General features: G+C 46.0%; 1 protein-coding gene across 1 annotated transcript in view; it reads left to right on the plus strand.

Annotated features, from left to right (window-relative positions):
* Nucleotides 1-24,418, plus strand: part of SLC36A4 (solute carrier family 36 member 4) — a 248,956-nt gene that overhangs the window by 53,558 nt on the left and 170,980 nt on the right. Inside the window, exons 7-8 of the mRNA XM_054015665.1 lie at nt 8,069-8,296; nt 10,903-11,001. Of these exons, the coding sequence (XP_053871640.1) occupies nt 8,069-8,296; nt 10,903-11,001 (327 nt within the window). The remainder of the gene's footprint in view (nt 1-8,068; nt 8,297-10,902; nt 11,002-24,418) is intronic.

Genomic DNA, 24,418 nt, shown 5'->3' on the forward strand with positions numbered 1-24,418 from the left:
GGAATATATGGTCAGTTTTCATAGTGGAGAGAGGTAAATAGTGGGGTTCCCCAAGGATCTGTACTGGAAGCAGTTCTGTTCAGCATATTAATATATGATCTGGAAAAAGGGGTAAACAGATGGCACAGTTTTTGCAGAAGATACAAAATTACTAAAGATAGTTAAGTCCAAAGCTGACAGTGAAAAGTTACAAAGGAATCTCCCAAAACTGGGTGACTGTGCAAGAAAGTGGCAGGTGAAATTCAATATTGATAAATACAAAGTAATGTACATCGGAAAACATAATCCAACTATACATACAAAATGATTGGGTTTAAATTAGCTGTTACCTCTCAAGAAGGAGATCTTGGAGTTATTGTGGATAATTCTCCAACTCTGAAAACATCTGCTCAATGTGCAGCGGCAATAAAAAAGCTAACTGAATGTTAGGAACCATCTGGCCACATCTGGAGGACTGCGTCCAGCTTCGGGGCCCCAAGAAAGGATGTGGACAGATTGTAGACAGTCCAGTGGAGGGCAATGAAAATGATCAGGGTGCTGGGCACATGTCTTACAAGGAGAGGCTGAAGGAACTGGGCTAGTTTAGACTGCAGAAGAGAAGAGTGAGGGGGGATTTGATAGCAGCCTTCAACTACCTGAAGGAGGGGTTCCAATGAGGATGGAGCTAGGCTGTTCTCAGTGGTGGCAGATGACAGAACAAGGAGCAATGGTCTCAAGTTGCAGAGGGGCAGGTGTAGGTTGGATATTAGGAAAAACAATTTCTCTAGGAGGGTGGTGAAGCACCCGAATGGGTTGCCTAGGAAGGTGGTGGAATCTCCATTCTTAAAGGTTTGTACGGCCCGGCGTGACAAAGCCCTGGCTGGGATGATTTAGTTGGCATTGGTCCTGCTTTGAGCATGGGGTTGGACTAGATGACCTCCTGAGGTCTCTTCCAACCCTAATCTTCTATGATTAGGAAAGGGATAGATAATAAGATAGAAAATATCTTAATGCACTATACAAGTCCCTGGTATTCTCACACCGTGAATGCTACATGAAGTTTTGGTAGCCCCGTCTCAAAAAAGATATATCAGAATTGGAAAGGTTCAGAGAAGGGAAACAAAAATGAATTGAGATATAAAACAGCTTCAATACGAGCAAAGATTAAAAAAACTAGGGTTGTTCATCTTGGGGGGATATGATAGAGGTCTGTAAAATCATGACTGGTTTGGAGAAAGTGAATAAGGAAGTGTTATTTACCCCTTCACATAACACAAGAAGCAGGGGTCACCCAACGAAATTAATAGGCAGCAGGTTTAAAACTAACAAAATGAAGTATTTCACACAATGCACAGTCAACCTGTGTTACTTGTTGTCAGGGGATGTTGTGAAGGCCAAAAATATAACTGGGTTCAAAAACGAATTAGATTAATTCCTGGAGGATAGATCCATAAATGGCTATTAGCCAAGATTGTCAGGGACACAACCCATGTTTGTCCAGAAGCTGTGACTGGACAGCAGGGCATGGATCATTCAATAAATTGCCCTGTTCTGATCATTCTCTCTGAAGCATCTGGCATCATCCACTGTTGGAAGACAGGATATAAAACAACCAGTAGATTGGCCATTGATCTGACCTATTATGGCTGTTCTTATGAGAGGTCTTGATGATGACCATAAAACTCACCAATGACATAGCAATGCACTTCATTAATATGCTTAATTTAGAAACCTGATTACCATGTCACTTATGACTAGAAAACAGTATATCTACAGTATAGAAAATTGAATTTTCTTTCACTGTGTGCACAGATGCTTTGACTACTGCTGTTATATCATGTTGTCTGTATTAGTACTAATGTGACTACATATACTCTGGAACATGACACTGGTACTCACAAGTACTGCTAAAAGTGTTTTCTGTTGAGAGGCTCAGTGGTATCTTTGTTTCTTTTGTCCATGTAAGTAGCTCTTCATAGCAGTACACATGTGAAAAGCATTGTTCAAATGTTGACTAATTAATTCTTTTAACACCTCTGAAGTAGATAAACAGGACCATAATGTTCACGTATTATTATAAATATGCTTTATCTGTGAGACTAGAGTAGTACTAATTTCACAGTACATTCTCTGAGCTATAGTTTTGTGTTAGATGCTCAGACTGTGACTACAGTAGCGTGGTTGGCTGATTTGGAATTTAGAAGTGGTGTTTTAGCTGTATCAGTCCCAGGATATTAGAGAGACAAGGTGGGGGAATATCTTTTATTGCACCAACTTTTGTAGATGAGAGAGAGAGAGAGAAGCTTTTGAGCTTGTCTCTCTCACCAACAGAAGCTGGTCCAATAAAAGATATTACCTCATCCACCTTGTCTCTCTTAGGCCTTGTCTACACTACGAGAGTAGTTCGATTTTACTTAAATCGAATTTTTGGAATCGATATTGCAAAGTCGAACGTGTGTGTCCACACTAAGGACAGTAATTCGACTTTGTGAGTCCACACTAACGGGGAAAGCGTCGACATTGGAAGCTGTGCACTGTGGGCAGCTATCCCACAGTTCCCGGAGTCCCCGCTGCCCATTGGAATTCTGGGTGGAGCCGCAAATGCCTTCTGGGTAAAAAAAATGTGTCCAGGGTGCTTTTGGGTAACTGTCGTCATCCGTCCATCACTCCCGCCCTCCCTCCCTGAAAGCGCCGGCGGGAAATCAGTTGGCGCACTTTTCTAGTCAGTGACAGCGCGGACGCCACAGCACTGCGAGCATGGAGCACACTGCGACCATCGCTGCAGTTGTGGCCGCTCTCAACGCCTCGCAGCTTATCATACACCTTTCCCTGAGGCAGATGCAGATAAGTCAGGCGAGGAGGCTACGTCACCGCGGTGATGGCCTGAAGTCTGAGAGTAGCACAGACCTCTCAGAAAGCAGGGGACCCAGCGCCGAGGACATCACGGTCGCAATGGGTCATGTTGATGCCGTGGAACGGCGATTCTGGGCACGGGAAACAAGCACTGAGTGGTGGGACCGCATAGTGCTGCAGGTCTGGGATGAATCCCAGTGGCTGCGAAACTTTCGCATGCGGAAGGGAACTTTCCTGGAACTTTGTGAGTTGCTGTCCCCTGCCCTGAAGCGCAATGACACCCGGATGCGAGTAGCCCTGACTGTCCAGAAGCGAGTGGCCATAGCCCTCTGGAAGCTTGCAACGCCAGACAGCTACCGGTCAGTCGCGAACCAGTTTGGGGTGGGCAAATCTACCGTGGGGGTTGTTGTGATGCAAGTAGCCAAGGCAATCGTTGATGTACTGCTGTCAAAGGTAGTGACCCTGGGAAACGTGGAGGCGATCATAGATGGCTTCGCAGCGATGGGATTCCCAAACTGCGGTGGGGCCATAGATGGAACTCACATCCCTATCCTGGCACCGGACCACCAGGCCAGCCAGTACATTAACAGAAAGGGCTACTTTTCCATGGTGCTGCAAGCACTGGTGGACCACAGGGGACGTTTTACCAACATCTACGTGGGATGGCCGGGCAAGGTTCATGACGCTCGTGTTTTCAGGAACTCTGGTCTGTTTAGACGGCTGCAGCAAGGTATTTACTTCCCGGACCACAAAATAACTGTTGGGGATGTGGAGATGCCTATAGTCATCCTCGGGGACCCAGCCTACCCGCTAATGCCCTGGCTCATGAAGCCCTATACTGGCACCCTGGACAGTGAAAAAGAACTCTTCAACTACCGGCTGAGCAAGTGCAGAATGGTGGTGGAGTGTGCTTTTGGCCGTCTCAAGGGGAGATGGAGAAGCTTGCTGACTCGCTGTGATCTCAGCGAAACCAATATCCCCATTGTTATGGCAGCTTGCTGTGTGCTCCACAATCTCTGTGAGAGCAAGGGGGAGACCTTTATGGCGGGGTGGGAGGTTGAGGAAAATAGCCTGGCTTCTGATTACGCACAGCCAGACAGCCGGGCGATTAGAAGAGACCAGCGGGACGCGCTGTGCATCCGGGAGGCTTTGAAAGCTAGGTTCCTGAGTGAGCAGGGTAACCTGTGACTGTAAAGTTTGTGTACAGAGAAGCCGAACCTGCCCCCGTTTCTTTACCCAGTTAATGTTGACTATCCTCTCCAGTTACATACCCCCTTCACCCCCCCCTTCCAACACACGTTTCGAAATAAAATCAGTTCTACTTTGTTAATGAACACCGTTTTCTTTACTACTGTTTTCGCGGGAATTTTTTAAAACTGGGACGCGGATTGTGGTGCGGAGCGGGTGTAGTGTAGTGACGCAAAGAAAGCTTCTAAACTCAAGGATTGACAGGCTCCGCTGTGGTGGGCTGGTTCTTTCAACGGAGCCTGTCACCCCTCCTGATCGGGACTGTGTGTATGGGGGGGCTATGTGACTTTGTGGCAGGGGGAGGACGGTTACAGATCTCCTGCTGCGTGGCTCTGTGATCCTGCATAAGGACCGCCGCTTAAGATCTGTAACTGCCCTCCCCCGCCACAAAGTCACAGAGCAACCCACCCCCCACTACAGAACATGAAAACCACCTCCCAGACTGACCAGGGCAACTAGTCACTGCACTGTGTATGTGCCCTGCTGCTGTACCTGCCCCCGCCTATGTACCCTGCCAAAGGTGACTGTCCTGTCCAATTACCATCCCCCTTTCCCCCCCCTCCTCCAAAAGAACATGATGGAAACATTAGTTAACAGAAACGTATTTTTTATTATCAACTACACATGGAACTGGGAGGTGAAACTTGGACGGGGGCTTGTGTCAGGCGGGAAGGAAAGAACTTGTCAAATTTTGGGGAATGAGAGCCTTCTGCTACTAGAGCTCTCTGCAGGGGTGGAGTGAGAGTTTGCGTGGACTCTGCCGCCTCTCCTTCTGTGCACTTTGGGTGAGGGGGGTATGGGACTTGGTGGCGGGGGAGGGCGGTTAGAGATGGACTGCAGTGGGGCTCTGTCCTCCTGCCTCCGTTCCTGCAGAACATCCACAAGGCGCCGGAGCGTGTCCGTTTGCTCCCTCAGTAGTCCAAGCAGGGTTTGAGTCGCCTGCTGGTCTTCCTGCCGCCACCTCTCCTCCCGATCCATGTTTGCTTGCTGCATTTGGGACAAGTTCTCCCGCCACTGGGTCTGCTGTGCTGCCTGGGCTCGGGAGCAGGCCATAAGCTCTGAGAACATGTCCTCCCGTGTCCTCTTCTTCCTATGCCTAATCCTCGCTAGCCTCTGGGAGTGTGATGCCAGGCTAGGTTGTGAGACAGTCGCAGATGGGGCTGTGGGAATGGGAAAAAGGGAGTGAATTCCTCAGAAAGATAAATGTAGTTGTGAACAAAGAACATAGTCTTTCTCTGTGAACAAGACCATGCACAGCACCTATCACATGCGCACTCAGCACAAGGTCGAATTCTCGGCCTTCGCATTCAGTGCCTGGGGTCTTGCACAGCACATTTGAGAAGCGTGTCAGGACAACGGAATTTCTGTTGCAGGCAGACATGGTAAGCCGTAGACTTGTGGCAGCTTAAAACTTTAATATTAGCAATGGCCTCATTTCACATTGAAATCAATGTCGGTCCCTGCTGCCAGCAATCCGGCAAGCAGGAACTCTGCTCCTGTCCCACACCCTCGCGGCTGTCCCCGGGAACGATCCCTTTCGGCTGCCCCTCTCCCGCCTCCACCGCGTGGCTGCAAACCAGCGGTTACAGTTCTGTAAAGGAACGGTAAAGCAGTCCCAACACTAACATTCCCCTACCTCATTCAAAGCAGGTCACCATGAGCGACATCACCCTCATGAGGATCTCTGACAGCGAGAAAGAGAGAATGCTCCGGGAAAGCCTCCAAAGACCAGGGCCGTATGCCGCCCTGCTGTGCAGAGCAATGATTCCCGAGTACTTGTTTGTCTCGTGGCGCGGCAACGTGTCATACTACGGAGGACCCAATAAGGCCGCTCTCCCCAGGAACCTAATGCAACGGATTTCCAATTACCTCCAGGAGAGCTTCCTCGAGATGTCACAGGAGGATTTCTGCTCCATCCCCGGACATATAGACCGCATTTTACTCTAGCTGCTGTAGCAGTGACTAAACAGTAGAGCGGCTTGGGCAGGACAATCATGCAAAACTGGACATTGCTAGATTTTTTTTCAATAGTTGCACTGCCCATGACTGAACCATTAAGCGCCTAGGGCAAACTAATCATGAGAAACCCATTTTTTTAATTGTTAATATTCCTGTTCTGTTAAAAATAAATGTTTAGATGTTTACAACACTTACTGGCTGATCCTTCCCCAGATTCTGTGTCCGGGGTAACGGCTGGGGACGGTTGGTAGGGGATCTCTGTAAGGGTGATGAAGAGATCCTGGCTGTCGGGGAAATCGGCGTTGTGAGCGCTGTCGACTGCCTCGTCCTCCTCTTCTCCTTCCTCCTTCTCCTGCCTCGTAGAAACGGGATGTCTGGGGATGGGATCCGGAGCGTCCGTTTGCCTCTTTGGTCTTCTGGTAGCCTTGTCTCAGCTCCTTGATTTTCACGCGGCACTGCGTTGCATCCCGGCTGTATCCTCTCTCTGACATGTCTTTAGAGATCTTCTCGTAGATCTTTGCATTCCGTTTCTTGGAGCGCAGCTCGGAAAGCACGGACTCATCGCCCCACACAGCGATGAGATCCAAGACTTCCCGATCAGTCCATGCTGGGGCCCTCTTTCTATTCTGAGATTGCACGGCCATCACTGCTGGAGAGCTCTGCATCATTGCCAGTGCTGCTGAGCTCGCCACAATGTCCAGACAGGAAATGAGATTCAAACTGGCCAGACAGGAAAAGGAATTCAAATTCAAATTTTCCCGGGGCTTTTCCTGTGTGGCTGTTCAGAGCATCCGAGCTCGTACTGCTGTCCAGAGCGTCAACAGAGTGGTGCACTGTGGGATAGCTCCCGGAGCTATTAGCGTCGATTTCCATCCACACCTAGCCTAATTCGACATGGCCATCTCGAATTTAGCGCTACTCCCCTCGTCGGGGAGGAGTACAGAAGTCGAATTAAAGAGACCTCTATGTCGAACTAAATACCTTCGCGGTGTGGACGGGTGCAGGGTTAATTCGATGTAACGGCGCTAACTTCGACATAAACGCCTAGTGTAGACCAGGCCTTAGTGTTTAGAAGGCAGTTTATTGTCTGCAGTTGTTTTGAGTTTCAGACCATTGACTTCTCAGTTGTGCTTGTTTCTTTTCACATCATATAGAATTAATAACTTTACATATTTTTTTATATTCCTTTTCTCAAGTCTACCAGTTTAAGGCTTTCTGCAATGTGAGCAAACTAACCTCATCAGATAGTGGGGGTACAGGATGGAAAAGTATGGTGGGAAAATGATTAAAAAAGAGATCACCCATTCTAAAGGAAAAAGCCACTATAGCTTTTAAAGAAAATGGATTGAAACTGTTACTGTTTTGAGGGACACAGGCTGTGACCTCAAATGCTTTGGCCTACCACTGCTTTTGATCACAGCATTCATGCCATACATTGATGTGATTTTCATAAAACAAATTTTAACACCATTGATCATGTTAAATATTTTCCAGTGCACAACGACAATTATGAATTTTTACATGCTTAGTTTTTTGAATAACATTGGGCAATTGTGTTATTATTATATGGAATCTAGGACTTGAATCTATGGAATATTTAAGACTTGACTACAAGGCGAGTTGTACATGTTTAATCTAAACCAATTCTGTTCAACAAGTGCAAACCTCTGGATGGACTCTTTATCTCAGTATAAGAATGGCTTTTTGAGTTTAGCTTAAGTTGATTGGGAACAAGTTTAAGTTGAACGGAAATATCCTACTTTTAAATTAAAATATGGATAGCTGGGTTTGCACCAGTTTAAAACAGTTTAATTAAACTAGTGCAAGTTTGAGTGCAGACAAGACTGTTGCTTTAACTAAACTGGGGAGTCAAGTGTCCAACTCCTGTTGAAAGTCAGTAGGAGTTGGGTGTCTAACTCTTCCTTAAGCTCCTTTAAATGTTATAGCTGGGATTTTAAAAGTATAACAATTGTAATCATTCACATAAAATACAGTGTTTCTGATGTTTTTAAAAACATCTTCTCTCCAGGTCCATGAAGGATTTTTGGAGAACAGGATTGTACCCATGAATGACACTAGTACCAGTGGTCCCTCTGAGAAAAAGAGTGTTGATTTGCGAATATACATGCTGTGTTTTGTGCCATTTATTATCCTTCTGGTCTTCATTCGTGACCTTAAGAGCCTGTCTATGCTTTCGTTCCTTGCCAATATTTCCATGGCTGTCAGCCTGGTAATTATTTACCAGTACATCGTTCGAGTGAGTATACATTCCCCTCACCCATTGTTTTGTGAAGATGCGACATCTCTTTTAGAATTTGTACGTAATGTCAAATGACTATTAGATTTATATTTATTAACCTAACTTTCACACAGTATGGCTTATACTATAGGTACTAAAGTGATGGGTATTTAAAAAGTGCCTGAGACAGAGCCTTTTAAGGATGCGACATTTATGGGAAATTGGACTTTAAAAAAGAAAGGAAAATGCCTACTAATTGCTCCTGCCATTAAGGCAGTAAAATAAAAGCTTTTAAAGAACTTTTGCCCCTTGATTATGAAAAAGTTATCTTCCATGCATGTCACCTGCAGCTTTGGGGATTCTCTTTCCACTGCCTGTCCCTTCAGTTCAACAGGGCAGCAATTTCAACTGTAACACTTAATTCTCCAAAACACAGTACTGAAAATTTGCAGACTTCTCATTTAGATCACATGTTGCAAACTTTCTGCTTTTAAGCAATTGAATAATTGTTGCATGTACTGAATTGCGTCATACTACTAAAAGGCGTTTTGAGAGATTTGTATAAAGCAAGCTGAATCATGGGATGAAAACAAAAAATTCACATTTTTTTTTTTTTAAACTTCACAAGATCTGTGACCAGAGTTCAAAAGAGTTTGCCGGGGTTACCTTTGGCGTAAAATGATATTGGAAAAATACAAGTGCTACTTTATGTAGAGCAGTATTTCCTGTAGTGTGATGTGTGCCCCCCACTGATTGGCAAGAAAGACAGCCAGTGGGAGGGTTGTGTTGGGACAAATGCAACGACAGAACAATTAAATATTCTCCAGAGTCTCAGCTTTCACTTAAAAAAAAAAAAAAGCCTTTAGCTGTTATGGTTGCGAAGAAAACCTTCAAAATATGAAGCTAGTGTAACTGCGGGTATGTCTACACTAGAAACACTACAGTGGCGCAGCTGCCGTATACACACTTAACACAGCGATGGAAGAATTCTTCCATTGACCTAACAGTGTCTACATTGGGGTTTAGGTCACCTTAATTACATCACACTGGGCGTGAAATTCTTCACAGTCCTGAAGGACATAGTTAAGCTGACCTAATTTTGTAGTGTAGACCAGCCCTGATGCAGGAATGTCTGTTCAAGTTTGAAGAGACTGAAACAATAGCCTGAGATGTGAACTGCCCCATTCATATCAAAGGATGCTAACTAACTACTCCTGGGGGAATTCTGTGCCAAAAAATTAAAAATTCTGTGCACAGTATTTGAAAATTCTGCAAAATTCTGCAAATTTTATTTGTCAATATAACACAATAAAATCATGTGAGTTTCAATTATTTTGGTAATATATTTCAAAATACCTGTCAGCAAGTATGTCTGTAACAATACAGACACACACAAAAATTCCCTTGGGAGTAGAGAGTTAAAGAAACCCCTACAGCACCAGTTCCAGCTTTTCTGCCCCCTCCCCTACCTGTCCTCCCCCAGAGCTCAGCCATGGGGACAGATACTCACAACCCCCCACCAGAGACCAGCCATGGGCCAGCCCCAGCTCAGACGCTCATGCCCCTTCCTCCCCAGAGGCCAGCAGGGGGGCCCTCCCCGGCCCAGACACTCACAACCCCTCCCCACCCCCAGAAGCCAGCTGCTGCACCCCCTGTTCCAGATGCTCACACCCTCCCCACCTGAGCCCAGCCACTGCACCCCCCCAGCCCAGACACCCCCCTAACCCCCAGAGCCCAGCCGCACCCCCCCCCAGCCCAGACACTCATGCCCCCTACCCCCTTCGCCCAGAAACGCACTCTGCCAGCCCAGACACTCACTCCTCCCTAGAGCCCTACCCCCCCAGAGCCCAGCTGTGGGCCCCCCCAACCCAGACACTCACCCCCTACCCTCCTAGTAGGGTTGCCAACCCCCCATAATTGTCCTGGAGTCTCCAGGAATTAAAGATTAATCTTTAATTAAAGATAATGGCATGTGATGAAACCTCCAGGAATTCATCCAACCAAAGCTGGCAACCCTACCTCCTAGAGCCTGGGGTTCCAGAGGGAGAAACAGCCTGATGCTGGGTTCTGGGCTTGCATGGAGTTTCCTGCACATGGCCTCCTTTCTTTATCAGGGCGTGCTGGGAACTGCAGCTGCTGGGAACCCTCCAGTTCCCTCCCCCTCTTCCTGGTCTTGTCTTCTATTTGCGAGCCGGGCTCTGCCGGGTCCAGTGGCCCCTTGTGGCTGCCAACATCTTTGCAACCCACTTCTGTAGGGGGAAAAAGGAAATTCTGTGAACAGAACATTAATTTCTGCAAAATTGTGCAGTGGTGCAGAATTTCCCCAGGAGTAAACAATGCTGCCATTTAAAGTGTTGTGTTAACTATCGTATTACAAATATCTACACCAGCATTTCCCAACTGCAAGTGGGCAGAGGATTAGCTGGGGAGAGGGGAGATGTGGGCAAGGAGCAGCAGGTATTGGTTACATTTTAAACTGTGCAGGCTATTAATACCACATGATGATGTTGTTGGGGGCAGGGAGGATGTGATTGGGTTTATTTTCCTGGAGAGGTGCTCAGCTTTCAAAAGTGTGGGAAATGCTGATATACGGTATGTGATGATGCTGTGTTTTTTCTCACCAGGATATATCTGATCCTCGAAAACTTTCCCCTGTGGCTGGTTGGAAGAAATATCCACTTTTTTTTGGTACTGCCATATTTGCTTTTGAAGGCATCGGTGTGGTAAGTGTTCAGCTGTACACATCTAAATACAGTGATTGATTATGAGCAATCCCATTATTAATTTTCAGTTAATAGCAATATTTTGCCCATCCCATTGACGTTAATGTTAATGGGATTCAGCTATTGGAATCAAGCATGCCGCTTATGGACAACTTTTGTTGTACAGCCCTGTGGGCCTGCGGCAGCCCCTGTGGAAAGCTCTGGGTGCAGACTGGTTTGTAGGGCTGTGGCGGGGGAAGGAAGCCCTGGGACATGCTGAGCCAGGGACCCCAAGCTGTGTCCAGGGCTTTCCACAGGGAGTGAGAGTACTGGAGGGCACATGGGGCTGCATGGTATCTCCCCCTGGCATCAGGGGCATCTTTGTGATACAGACTATGCCACAGTTCCTTTCCTTTGTCACCTCAGTGGCTTTGTCACCTCAGAATGAGATTGCTGTAATGCACTGTTCAACCTGGGGACCATTCAGAACTATGGTTTACACAGAATCCTGCAGGATGCTTATTAACTGCAGTTACACTTTGGGAGAACATGATTAAACCAGTGCTCTGGGATACTTACATTTGCTTCCAGTAAGCATCCAGGTGGAATTCAAGGTGTCGATTTTAACCTCTCAATTTCTAAGTGGTTTGAAACCTGCTTACCTGAGAGACTCCCCATGCTTTACTACAGGGGTGGGCAAACTTTTTGGCCTGAGGGCCACATCGAGTTTCTGAAATTCTATGGAGGGCCAGTTAGGGGAGGCTGTGCCTCCCCAAACAGCCAGGTGTGGCCTGGCCCCCGCCCCCCTATCTGACTCCCCCTGCTTCTTGCCCCCTGACGGCCCCCTCGGGACCCCTGACCCTCCATCCATCCCTCGCTCCCTGTCCCCTGACTGTCCCCGGACCCCCTGCCCCTGACTGCCACCCCATCCAACCTTCCTCTCATTCCTGACTGCCCTCCCCCCCCGGGACAACTGCCCAATCCAACCACCCCTTCTCCCTGACCGCCCCTGGAACTCCTGCCCCGACTACCCCCGCCACCCTATCTAACCCCCCCCCTCCTTCCTGACTGCCTCCCCGGGACCCCTGCCCCCAATCAACCCCTCTGTTGCCCTCTATCCAACCCCCTGCTCCCTACCCCCTTACTTCTTGTTTACAATGTTCTCTGAAAGCGAGAACAGACATTCGTATGGCACTATTATAGGTAGCGTTGCAAGATATTTATGTGCCAGATATGCTAAAGATTCATATGTCCCTTTATGCTTCAACCACTATGCCAGCAGACATGCATTCATGCTGATGACAGGTCCAAAGCAGTGTGGACCAATGCATGCTAATTTTCATAGAATCATAGAAGATTAGAGTTGGAAGAGACCTCAGGAGGTCATCCAGTCCAACCCCCTGCTCAATGCATGACCAACCCCAACTAAATCATCCCAGCCAGGGCTTTGTCAAGCCGGACCTTAAAAACTTCTAAGGATGGAGCTTCCACCACATCCCTAGGTAACCCATTCCAGTGCTTCACCACTGTTTTTTTTGTATTTTCAGTATTTGCTGTTATTGGATTACATTCAAATAAATATGTTTTTCTGGATGATTGCAAATGTAACATGGATGTTTTTGTTTAACATTCAGTTCAGATAATTGCAGAATTACATTTGGATTATTGCACATTCATATAAGTGACCTTGTGCTATTGGAACATGCAGTCAAACAAAATCTGTGTTTACCTCCCCTCTTGGAAACAGGCATTCTGCAGACACTTTCTTTACTAATTGATACATGACATTTCCTAGGCTAATGCCAGGTTTGCAGCAGATCTGATGTCTTGTCCATACTGCTACTAAGCAAATTTAACTAACCTTTGTTCAGCAGCATCATGTTCAGAATCCTCTTTTTTTCCCAAAGGAAGAAAGGGCTTATGTGAAAATACAAGATTCCTGAGACTTGATCACAACATGGCTCCCTTGAACTTGTTGTGCAGATGAGACTTAAAACTGAGGATAAAGCACTATGTCTTTATGTCTGGAACTCTGCCACAGCTGGGCCTCTGGACTGGGTTGTATTGTAGTACAGATAGAACTTTACAATACACAGAGTATGAATAGAATATTTAATAATTTTGTGTGTGTGTATTATAATCAGGAATATATTCACCACATATGACTGAGAAGCTCCTGTAGTATTTGTCATTTAAGACATGTTCCCTGCCCCCCCAAAAAGTGAAGGTGATTCTGTAATTGAAAATTGATTCATATTGTGTAGATAAAATAACGTGCTTTTCTGTCCCTTTAAATAAAAATCTGTGCAATTCAGTATTTTTTTCTTGTTGAGCATTGTACACTGATTAGCTTAGTGAACAGAAAATGCTATGTTACTTTTAAACATTAATTTCAGAGTAGGAAAATAAGGCTCCTCATTTTTACTTAGCCTGTGTCTTCCAGATGTCTGTTAAGGCTGCTTTTGAACTTGGATATCACTGTTTTGCAGTAAAAGGTGGAGTGGTATTTTGCATACAAAAAGACAGAGGCTTTGGAATCATATTAGGCAGCTAACCAATTCCAGGATTTAGAAGAGGAAAAAAACGTTAATTATCATTTTAAAATGTCATTGTTTTGGATTTTGAGACTGATGCAGAGGAGCTTGTTAGAACTGTGGCTTTGAGATAAAAGCCACTCATTGTCAAAAACTCTTTTGGCAGCTTAGCATTATCCGCTTTAAAAACAAAAAAACCCAAAACCTTCTAGCTTAACTCTCTCTTCTGGTGTTTTTAAGACCAGACTGGATTTGTCAGGGAAAGACATTTAACAGGTAACATGACATCATCTTAATGTACAGTTGGGGCATCACTGGATCAGTGTTCATCTACTGCATTAGTGTCTTTCAGTTCTCTGAAGGCATTTGACAAGATGTGCAAAATAAAAGAGGGGAGAATTCTCAGGAGGATATATCTTCCAATTCAGGCTCCCATGTCGACCTCCAAAGCCAACAGTTACCATATCGTTAATAGACATGTTTTGAACACTTTCCAAGCACAATAGGAAGCAGTACCTGACAGGGTCGTGTGCTCCTTTCTTACACTATCAAGCTTCTGCAAAACCGAGAACTCTAGGTAAATGGGTGGGAGCGCAGTGCGTTACTTTATGTAGCTGATACACTGTTTTAGTTATTGGCTGTACAACATTCCTTGCCTGCTATATTCATCTTCTGCAGAAGTGTAGTGAAGCCTCAGGCTAGGTTGTTGAATAATTCTTTATCAAATTCAGTTTTCCTTATTACACCCTGCACTTACTGCCCTGTGTAAACTCCCAAGTCATTACCAACACCTAAATAGATGGACTTTAATTCTTTCTCCGACTTCAATCCATGGAGTTCCAACCCCAAAATGTTGGACTTGTGAGGATGCTCCCATGCCATATTCCCAAATATTGCAAATAATACCTTCCCTCCGAAGATCTCACGGTTCTTAATTAACCCTCATCTCATGCTTGAGGTTTGTAATAGGTATTTTTTCCCATTTCAGTGATGTGGTACAGAAAGATGAAGTGACTTGTCCAAGGCCCCATAACAGTGGTGTAGCCAGGTTTTAAGAGCAGGGGGAGCAAACATAAAAAAGGCGCCCCCCCCTTGGCCCCTCCTCTGGCCACGCCCCCCTTAGCTCCTCCTCCGGCCACTCCACGCCCCCCCCACCTTCATGGGGTCCACTCCGCGCTGGCCTCCCCTCTGCGCTGCTATGGGGCCAAGCACCGTCCTCACCGGGCCCCCCAGGTGGGGGGTTAGGTGACACCCCCACGTGCCCTGGGCTGGGCCGAGCCATGGTGGGATCCGTGTCCTTTTAAGAGCGGGGCTGGGCTGAGCCGAGCCGGCGGGGGGTGGCTCCGCTCCCCGCTGCAGGCTGATGCCGTAGCCTGGGCTGAGAGCCAAGCTCGTCTCCTGCACCAGCTCCGGGCGGGGCTTTGCTGCGGCTCCCCCAGTCCCGCCGGGCCGGGCCGCCCCACGGTAGGGGCGGGTTGTATGAGGCAGGGCAGGACCCGGTGAGGCCGAGGGCTGAACAGGCCCGGCAGGGCGGTGCGGGGGCTGCTGGAGGGGGAAGCTGGGGACGGGATGGAATGGCCTCAACCCCCTGGGGCTGCCTGCCCTGTGGAGGAGGCAGACGGGTGCAAGCCGCAGCAGGACCCCAGCCCCCCGGGGGAGGGGATCTGGGGCCAGCCCGGGGAGGCAGGAGCAGCCCTGGGGGTGCTGGGCATGTGCAGGGCAGAGCCCCGGGAGAGCCCCAGCCCTGTAGCGGGCAGTGCTGCAGAGGAGGAGCCCACGCCCCGCGGTGGGCGAGGGGAGCCCCAGACGGGGAGCCGGACCGCCCGCACCCACTTCTCGCAGCTGCTCCATGCTGCTCCCGGTACAGCCCCGCTGCTGCAGTTGCTAGCGCCGCCGCTTTCCGCTTCCTGTGCCTGGCGCCGGCCCTCCCCCCCTCGCTTGAGTGTACGGTTTCAGCGCTGGCCAGCAGGCCACTTTTTGAAAATGTGCTGAGGGGAAGTAGCTGCTTCTCCTGCACCCACTAGCTACGCTACTGCCCGATAGCGAGTGTCAGAGATGGCAACAGAATCGAGATCATGTGATCCCGATCCCTTGGTGTAGCCACTAGGCAAAAGGCACATCTTGGCTGTTTAATATTTACTATTAGATTATTGTAAATTTAAATATGCAAATTGTGACATTCCCCAGGGTACAATCTGGACTGTTGAACAGCTAGTCTCCTTAATTCTGTAGTCTGGGGTACCTTTTACACTGCTTTGCGGTCAGAACATCCACTCCTGGCCTGCTCACACAGTCTTTAGCATGCAAATTCACACCCAGCTAAATACATGAGCATGCTGACCAGTCACTCATGAGTTACATAAAGGGTGACACCAGTGAATTCTTAGTCCCAGCCTTGTTCTCTGAGAAATGTGCATCTTGTGCTGCTCAGTACCCTTCTGAACAGTACAAGCTCAGAGAAAGTCCATCATTTTATCAAAGGAAAATGATATATGCACCAGTCTTGCTACCCCAAATGGAGTTTCCCTCACACTTTAATCCAAACACACTGGTTAAGGTAAAACAATAAGATAAGTTTATTAAGTACAGAAAGACAGATTTTAAGTGATTATAAGTGACGATGCATAAAAGTCAGGATTGGTTACAGAAGAAAATAAGAGTGAAATGCAAGCTAATACCTAACTTAACAAGCTAAGTGAATTCAAAAACAAACGGTTTTGTCTCACCATATGCTGCAGTAAATGTCACAGGCTGGGTCTCCTTTCAGCCTGGGCCTCTTCCCCCTTAGTTCAGTTCTTTGAGAGTCGATGATGTCATGAGCAGAGATGGAGGAGAGAGGTAAATTCGAGGCCACTGTTTCTCATTCTTATACCACTCTCCCCTCTTTCAGAATTACTTCCTGCTGGGGTGCAGGTGACAAGTCGTCTCTTGTGGACATAAGGTCTGACCTGGCCCTGTAATTAAATGTAAATTTCTCATTCACATCTTCCCATTGCTCGAGAAAGCTTAAGTAAGTAATAGCCCACTTGACTTTGTTGATACACTGGCAATCCGAGACACGTGTCTTTGTCTCTGAAAAACTGGTTTGGGTCTGCCTTTCTAATTCTGGAACATGTTACTGCAATGTTATACAGTTTAAATTTATAACTTAACATACAATGTTGATACACATATTTCACCAGGACAATAATATTCAATAGATACTGCACTAGCTGTCTGTATGTCTCAAATAAACTAAAAGCCCATAAAAATAATCTTAAACAGTGCTGTTTGGATATGCCAAACAATTTGAAAATGTTAGTAATAGCACAGCACTAGGTGCAATTATGCTGGAATAATTAATCTTATTTTTGTTGTAGGTCAGTATTACTATGTTAAGCCTCAAACTTGCAAACCCTTACTCACATTAGTAACGTTACGAATATATGAGTAGTCCTGTTTGCATACTTTGCAAGATCAGGGTTTTAGTTATTAAGTTTCTTAGCTGTCCTGGGATTCAAAGCACTTTAATGCTCCCATTTAAAAGATAAATTGTTTTTCCCTATAAATCATCTCTTTATTGACGGAGCAGTATTAACGCAGAGTATTTATGTACCAGTAGAATTCTAGTTTTGTATTTTAAATCTTTAACTAAAATACTAGTCTTGTAAATTAAATCTGCTGTATGTATCAGAATTTAGTTTATTTAGGTTCTTTACTCTTTCTCTGGAGCAGGACCGGCACCAGCACAGCAAGCTGGTGCTTGGGGTGGCCCATGGAAGGGGGCGGCACGTCCGAGTCTTTGGCAGCAATTCAGCGGCGGGTCCCTCAGTCCCTCTCGGGCAAAAAAGTTGGAGCCGGCCCTGCTCTGGACTAAGCATAGTTGAGCTGCAGTTTTGTTACAAAATGTACTTTAGATGATTTTACAATACAGGTCAAAATAACATGTACAATTAGAATTGTATTTTGCCTAGCATAGGGCACTTCCACACTAAATAATCTCTTTGACTGTTCATTGAAAAATGGTGTCCCAAAACCGAGGGGAGACATTCAGAACATATGCATGTTTACTGGATCCAAAGAGTCTTAATTATCCACCCCAGAATGGCCTGACTGGATACTGTCAGGAGCACCCCCACAAATGGAGAAATTCTTTTAAAGAAACAGCTCAGTAACATTGCTTGGATCTGATAAACAGAGTGTTTAAAATCAAACATCCACTCTTAACAGTCATTCTGGAAGGGATTTGAAGACTCTGAGGGGAAAACTGTTATCAAGGAAGAGACATTTTAAGGACATGAGAATATTACATCATGAAGTAATATGTTGTCCTTTGTGTGTTCATCACTGTCTCACTTGTGCGGTAATCACAGTGGTGTCAGAATGCTTTACAAGAAAAGGACTTTTGAGCTACTAACTCCCAAGTGGTGTGCACTCTCTTGTGTCAGCTGGAAGAGAGGGATGCTTGATGCTGGTTTTCTCTGTTGCTGTGGGAAAAGCATCTGCCATAGTCAGGGTGACTCACTGTATTTTTGGAAGGACCACCCCTAGGACTGAGACAGTAGGGATAAGACTACATAACCATTCAATTCTTGGCCAAAATCTGGAGGCCCAGATTCTCCAAATAAATGGTGGGTCTTTATCCCCCGTTTTTCTGTGTATGCACACTGGATTATCTTTCCATTTCTCCCTGTAGGTGGGCAGAGATGAAGCAAAGAGTCAGGTAGACACTTAAGTGGCATGTGGCTTCTTTTGAATAAGGTTCACTGAAGGTGGTCAAAGGGAAAGTCCCTGGGGTGTAAATAGGCTACAGTCCAGGGGCTAGAGGTGGGCTATGCAGGTTTGCACTAGCTGAGGATCTGTTCTTCTATCTCTGTAATTCAGTAATAGAGTGGATAGTCATGCACCTAAAATTCAGTGCTATTTTTCCTATCATACTCTACTATTTTATGTTTTGCCTCACTGTAAGAGATTTATTTTGTAACCGGAGCACTTGTGAAATGTCTTTTGTGAGAAAGGGAAACATTGATAAATATATTATAGCAAATAAATGTCTCTGTTTCTCTAACTGTGCTTTATTTGTATTTGGGAAAATTGGTGAGCAATTTGTCTCTGAAACAGAAACAAAGCAACTGCCAAGTCTGGCTCTTAATTGAAACTGATAATTAAAAAGAGAAGGGAGGGACAGTTACCACATTCTTATCAGGATACTTCAGTGCAGTTTCCTGAAGAGGAAAAACAAAATGTAAGCATTTAAATATTTAAAAAATGCTTTTGAAGAATCTAGTACAAGCTTAATTCTTACTGGTTACAGAAGCTAAATCATTCCTTATCTGATTCTCTGGAATCTGCTTGTGTTTGTATTTCTTAAGTCAAATCATATAAAAAGTGCAGTGGCGATTTTAAATTGGAATTGGACAGTACCCTGCAGCTTGGTGCAAAGTCTGTGTAACAGGGTGCTTGGAAGGCTGGGCAGCCTAGTGGTTGGCACGCTTGACTTCCAGCCCCTTGTTTCCCTGGCTGAGGTGCCTCAGTCCTTAAGGTGATGTGGTAGGCAGACCTGGGTCCTCAGTCCCACTGGGTCCTTGCCCAGGGCCCTGTGCAAACAACCTCCAAACAGGGACCTCCTGGCAGAGAGTCTAAGTTCATTGCCCTGGGCTACTTCCTATCACTGTCCTTTAAGTTTGGGGCATGTCCTTTAACAGTTTGTAGGACTCGACTCAAGTAGTCAGGGCCGGCTCCAGGCACCAGCTTAGCAAGCAGGTGCTTGGGGCGACCAAGGGGAAGGGACGGCATGTCGGGCTCTTTGGCGGCAATTCAGTGGCGGGTCCCTCGGTCCCTCTCCGAGGGAAGGACCTGCTGCCGAATTGCTGCCGAAGAAGAAAGCGGCATGGTTGAGCTGCCGCTGATCGCGATCGTGGCTTTTTTTTTTTTTTTCCGCTGCTTGGGGCGACAAAAACCCTGGAGCCGGCCCTGCAAGTAGTGCCCTCTTCTGGACCTTGGGCAGCTTCTTGCCGTGTCCTCAGCTTCTTCTGGGCAGGCAGCTGTAAGTGTGGTGGGACCTAACCCCACAACATCTCTATAGTTCAATCACCCAGTTCACTCAGATGCTGGGCGCTTCTTGGTCTCATCAGCAGTCTCCCTCAGTCAGGGACACGGTGCTTCTTCCCCAGTGGCTGTCTTGGCCGTCAGGCTCCTAGTGACGCTCCCCTCAGGCAGGGAGGCAGCTAGCTCCTGCCTCTTCACCAGGCAGCCGTGAACTGAGGCAGGTTCTCTGCTTTTCTTCTCCCTCCAAGCCTGTCATGGGCTGCAGGTATAGGGAGGCAGGGCTAACTGAGCTACAGGTTCTCTATAATTTTTTCCATGCTGGTGTGAAGTTTCTAAGCTTCATCGCAGTCTGATTGTTCTGAGATACTCCAGGCAGATGATGGACATACAACATAGTTTTTTGGTGGTGATTCCTAGGATTATACACAATTTGAAATATAGGGGAAAATGCGTAGCCTAAGTGACCATATCTGACTACTTGAGCTATTACAAAGGCTAGATTGTGGTTCTCAACCAATGAATTTCAGGCATTTTTTGGGTTGACATTTGGTTCTTTAGGGAGTATGCGAGCAAGTTTGTCATATTTTTAAGTTTTGTAATTTAAAAGGCATATATAATCAGGAAAGAGAAGTATGTAATCAATGAACTGAGCTTTTATCTTCCAGGAAGAAAACAGTATGGGCCAAAAACCTCCAGGGTGGTGAAGCAGGAAGTGGGATGGGTTATTTTTGCAGAGTGGTAAGAGGAAAAAAACAACACAAGGAAGACAATCCAGCCTAGAGAGTAACTACTGTGGGTTAATTTAAAGTATCTCACTCCTCTGTGTTGTGCCTGGGACAGGGAAGGGCCATGTAAAGTGGGGGAGAGAAACCACAGAGGAGGCAGAGTAACAAAAGTAAAATGAAAGAAAAGCACGGGAAATTCCTAGTACATAATACTTGACTTTCTCTCCTGCGACACCCTCCCTACCCTGTGGGGGGAAAGCCCTGCTCTACATGGCCTCTCCTTTTAGCGTAATTTATCACACCAGTGGGTCATGCAGTAATTATATACGTGATAGAGGGGTTGCAGGACTGAAAAGTTTGGGAACCATTGGACTAGATTTATGAAAGCTATCTGTATCCACAGAAATACTTGGCTGAACTAGCACACAGCAGCATGATAGCCATCAATATGAGATACTGAATAAGTGTAGCTTTGCCTTTTCAACGTCCCTTCAAGAGTATATGGTCTGATGCAGACAGCATACAGTGCTACAGTTAAATTAAAGTGAGTCAGATGTGGTGTTTTTTTTTTCATTTCAAAATGCCATTCAGTCATCTAGTTTAAAATTTAATATCTTTAAAGAAAGGATTTAAGAAAAGTGACTTAATTTCTGGCACCAGCAAAAAAGGCTGTTCAACTCAATTCTTCAAAAACCAAAATGTAATCAAGTTAAGAGACTAGAAAGCAGATGTGGAAAATGCCTTATCACTGTTGCCTTCAGTTAGAATATTAGGCTCCATGCAGTCATCGCAACAGGGACTATACAGTGACTGGAATCAAGTTGATAATGAAAAACCGCTGGAGAAATAAGTGACCAACAGTAGAATACAATGTTAGAAATAACCAGCACTACTGCATGTTCTCCTGTTTTCCTTCTCTGTCCATTGCACCATGGGCCATTCCCTGGATCTATTTTGAGGATCCTTGGTTCCTTGATAAAGGTCCATTCCAAAATTTGTCATTAAGACAAAGTCCCAGTATAGGTAGATCTCGATTTCTTATAAATGTTTGTTATTTACTTGTTATATACAGACCAGTCCTGCATCCTGTTTAGTGCCCTTTATTCTTACTGAAGTCAACGGGACTGGCGAATGCTCAGTGCCTTCCACAACCTGGTCCTAGATGAGATGAGATCATGATCCATGTACTCTATTTGGTGCCATCTGCCAAGGAAAACATCTCCCTCTGATGGCAGTAACTGTGTCTGGGAACCCATGCTCCTGCTAAGTACAGTGTTTGGATCCAGAAAAGCTTAGAAGATAAATAAAGATGAAATATGACCTATGATGGCCAGCAGCAACAACACAAGAGCAGGCAGAGAAATAAGATTTTTTGGGGGAGATTACACATCCTTACCATTTATACAATAGCTGCAATTATGGAGGCAGCTCAAACTGGACAGGGCCCAGTAGGAACCATAAATGTGCATGGTTGAAAGTTGGATGTAGTATATTGGTAATTAAAGTCCTGATTCAGCAATATTCTCACTGAAATCAGTGAGGCACGTGGTTCAGTGCCATATTGAATCAAGGCCCACGTATATGGATATGTATCTTTCTTTGACTATACTGGTATCTTCTTTTTCTTCTTCAGTTTGGGTAGCTTGTATTCCTTTAAATTCAAAGGTTAAATGCAGGTTATAGTGTTTAAAGTGAGGTTGGTGATGTTTGAACATGTCTTGTAAATGTAGTAAGTTCTTTCATCTATTCATGTAGTAAGTTCATTCATCTATTCTAGTAAGGCATTTGATACGGTCTCGCATGATATTCTTATCGATAAACTAGGCAAATACAATTTAGATGGGGCTACTATAAGGTGGGTGCATAACTGGCTGGATAACCGTACTCAGAGAGTTGTTATTAATGGTTCCCAATCCTGCTGGAAAGGCGTAACGAGTGGGGCACCGCAGGGGTCTGTTTTGGGACCGGCTCTGTTCAATATCTTCATCAACGACTTAGATATTGGCATAGAAAGTACGCTTATTAAGTTTGCGGATGATACCAAACTGGGAGGGATTGCAACTACTTTGGAGGACAGGGTCATAATTCAAAATGATCTGGACAAATTGGAGAAATGGTCTGAGTTAAACAGGATGAAGTTTAACAAAGACAAATGCAAAGTGCTCCACTGAGGAAGGAAAAATCAATTTCACACATACAGAATGGGAAAAGACTGTCTAGGAAGGAGTACGGCAGAAAGGGATCTAGGGGTTGTAGTGGACCACGAGCTAAATATGAGTCAACAGTGTGATGCTGTTGCAAAAAAAGCAAACATGATTCTGGGATGTATTAACAGGTGTGTTGTGAGCAAGACACGAGAAGTCATTCTTCCGCTCTACTCTGCTCTGGTTAGGCCTCAGCTGGAGTATTGTGTCCAGTTCTGGGCGCCGCATTTTAAAAAAGATGTGGAGAAATTGGAAAGGGTCCAAAGAAGAGCAACAAGAATGATTAAAGGTCTTGAGAACATGACCTATGAAGGAAGGCTGAAAGAATTGGGTTTGTTTAGTTTGGAAAAGAGAAGACTGAGAGGGGACATGATAGCAGTTTTCAGGTATCTAAAAGGGTGTCATAAGGAGGAGGGAGAGAACTTGTTCACCTTAGCCTCTAAGGATAGAACCAGAAACAATGGGTTTAAACTGCAGCAAGGGAGGTCTAGGTTGGACATTAGGAAAAAGTTCCTAACTGTCAGGGTGGTTAAACACTGGAACAAATTGCCTAGGGAGGTTGTGGAATCTCCGTCTCTGGAGATATTTAAGAGTAGGTTAGATAAATGTCTATCAGGGATGGTCTAGACAGTATTTGGTCCTGCCATGCGGGCAGGGGACTGGACTCAATGACCTCTCGAGGTCCCTTCCAGTCCTATAATCTATGAATCTATGAATTCATAAAATGTGACATGATTTAAGGTCAATGAGGCACTGAATAACAAGTGTACTTGGTAGCTAAATAGCCAGACTCGTTAACACACGGTACAGGAACTTGCTATGTAGTGCTACAGATTTGCTCACTAACTCACTGACATAGAAATCGACAGGAAGTGCAGAGCGGAAACGTGTTGTACGTCTTTACTGCTGACGGGAGGGAAGGGGCAGCAACATTAAAGCGCTTCCGTGGCAGCGTTTTAAGAATGGTCCTTTGCTGCGGCTGCGCTTTAAGGATCCTCAAAGCACTGCTGCGGCAAAGGACCGTCCTTAAAGTGCTGCCGCTTTAACCTTGCTGCTCCTTCCTGCCAGCAGGACTCTACCAGCAGGGCCGCCGACGGGGGAGGCAAAAAGGGCAGGGACTTTAAGGATTGTCCTTTGCCGCGGCAGCGCTGGACTGCTGAAGGGAGGGTGCAGCAACGTTAAAGCGCTGCCGCGGCAAAGGACCCTGCAGCGCTTTAAGATCCCTGCCCCTTTTTCCCCCCCTTGGCCACCGATGGTGGGGGGCAAAGGGAGCAGCTGCCCTGGGACCAGTTATTTTAAAGGGCCCGGGGCTCCGGACGCCACTACCACAGCAGCGGCGCCTGGAGCCCCAGGCCCTTTAAATCGCCACAGGAACCCCGGGCGGCGCGGACCAGGCGGCCTGGAAGGGCTGGCTGGGGGATGCTGACCCCTAGCCCTGCCCCTTCCGGGGGCCAGAGCTGCCCCCACCCCATACCAGTAATGTCCTTTCACTCCTGTGTAGTAATAATAATCTTATTAGATTACACATTTGAATTTATATTTTTGCAAAGCGCTGTTAACAGATAGGCCTGCAGTATTTGGGATGCTGTGAATACGTATATAATCCTAGATAATTATACATGTGTATATATAGATATTTTAATATGTTTCAGCATGGCCCTCTTAACCCGCAGTCCGTTAACACACGGTCGTGATGCCTTGACTCCCAACATCCGCGCGTAAACAGGTTTGTACTGTATATCTTACTGAATAATGTACATTGGCAAGACAGTGCTGTCCAAGTGAGATTATATGTTCTTTAGTCTGCCAGCTTTTTTCTTTTTTTTGGTTCAATTCTTGGTGTGGCCCTGTTGCTGTCCTCGGTTTCTTTTGTACTTAGCATTTCTTCCGTCTTTCTTTTAACAATAATGATTCTGTGTACGGGGAGATTTTGGCAAACCAGTAAAGT

Source organism: Malaclemys terrapin, chromosome 1, assembly GCF_027887155.1.
Source record: "Malaclemys terrapin pileata isolate rMalTer1 chromosome 1, rMalTer1.hap1, whole genome shotgun sequence".
NCBI lineage: Eukaryota > Metazoa > Chordata > Testudines > Emydidae > Malaclemys > Malaclemys terrapin.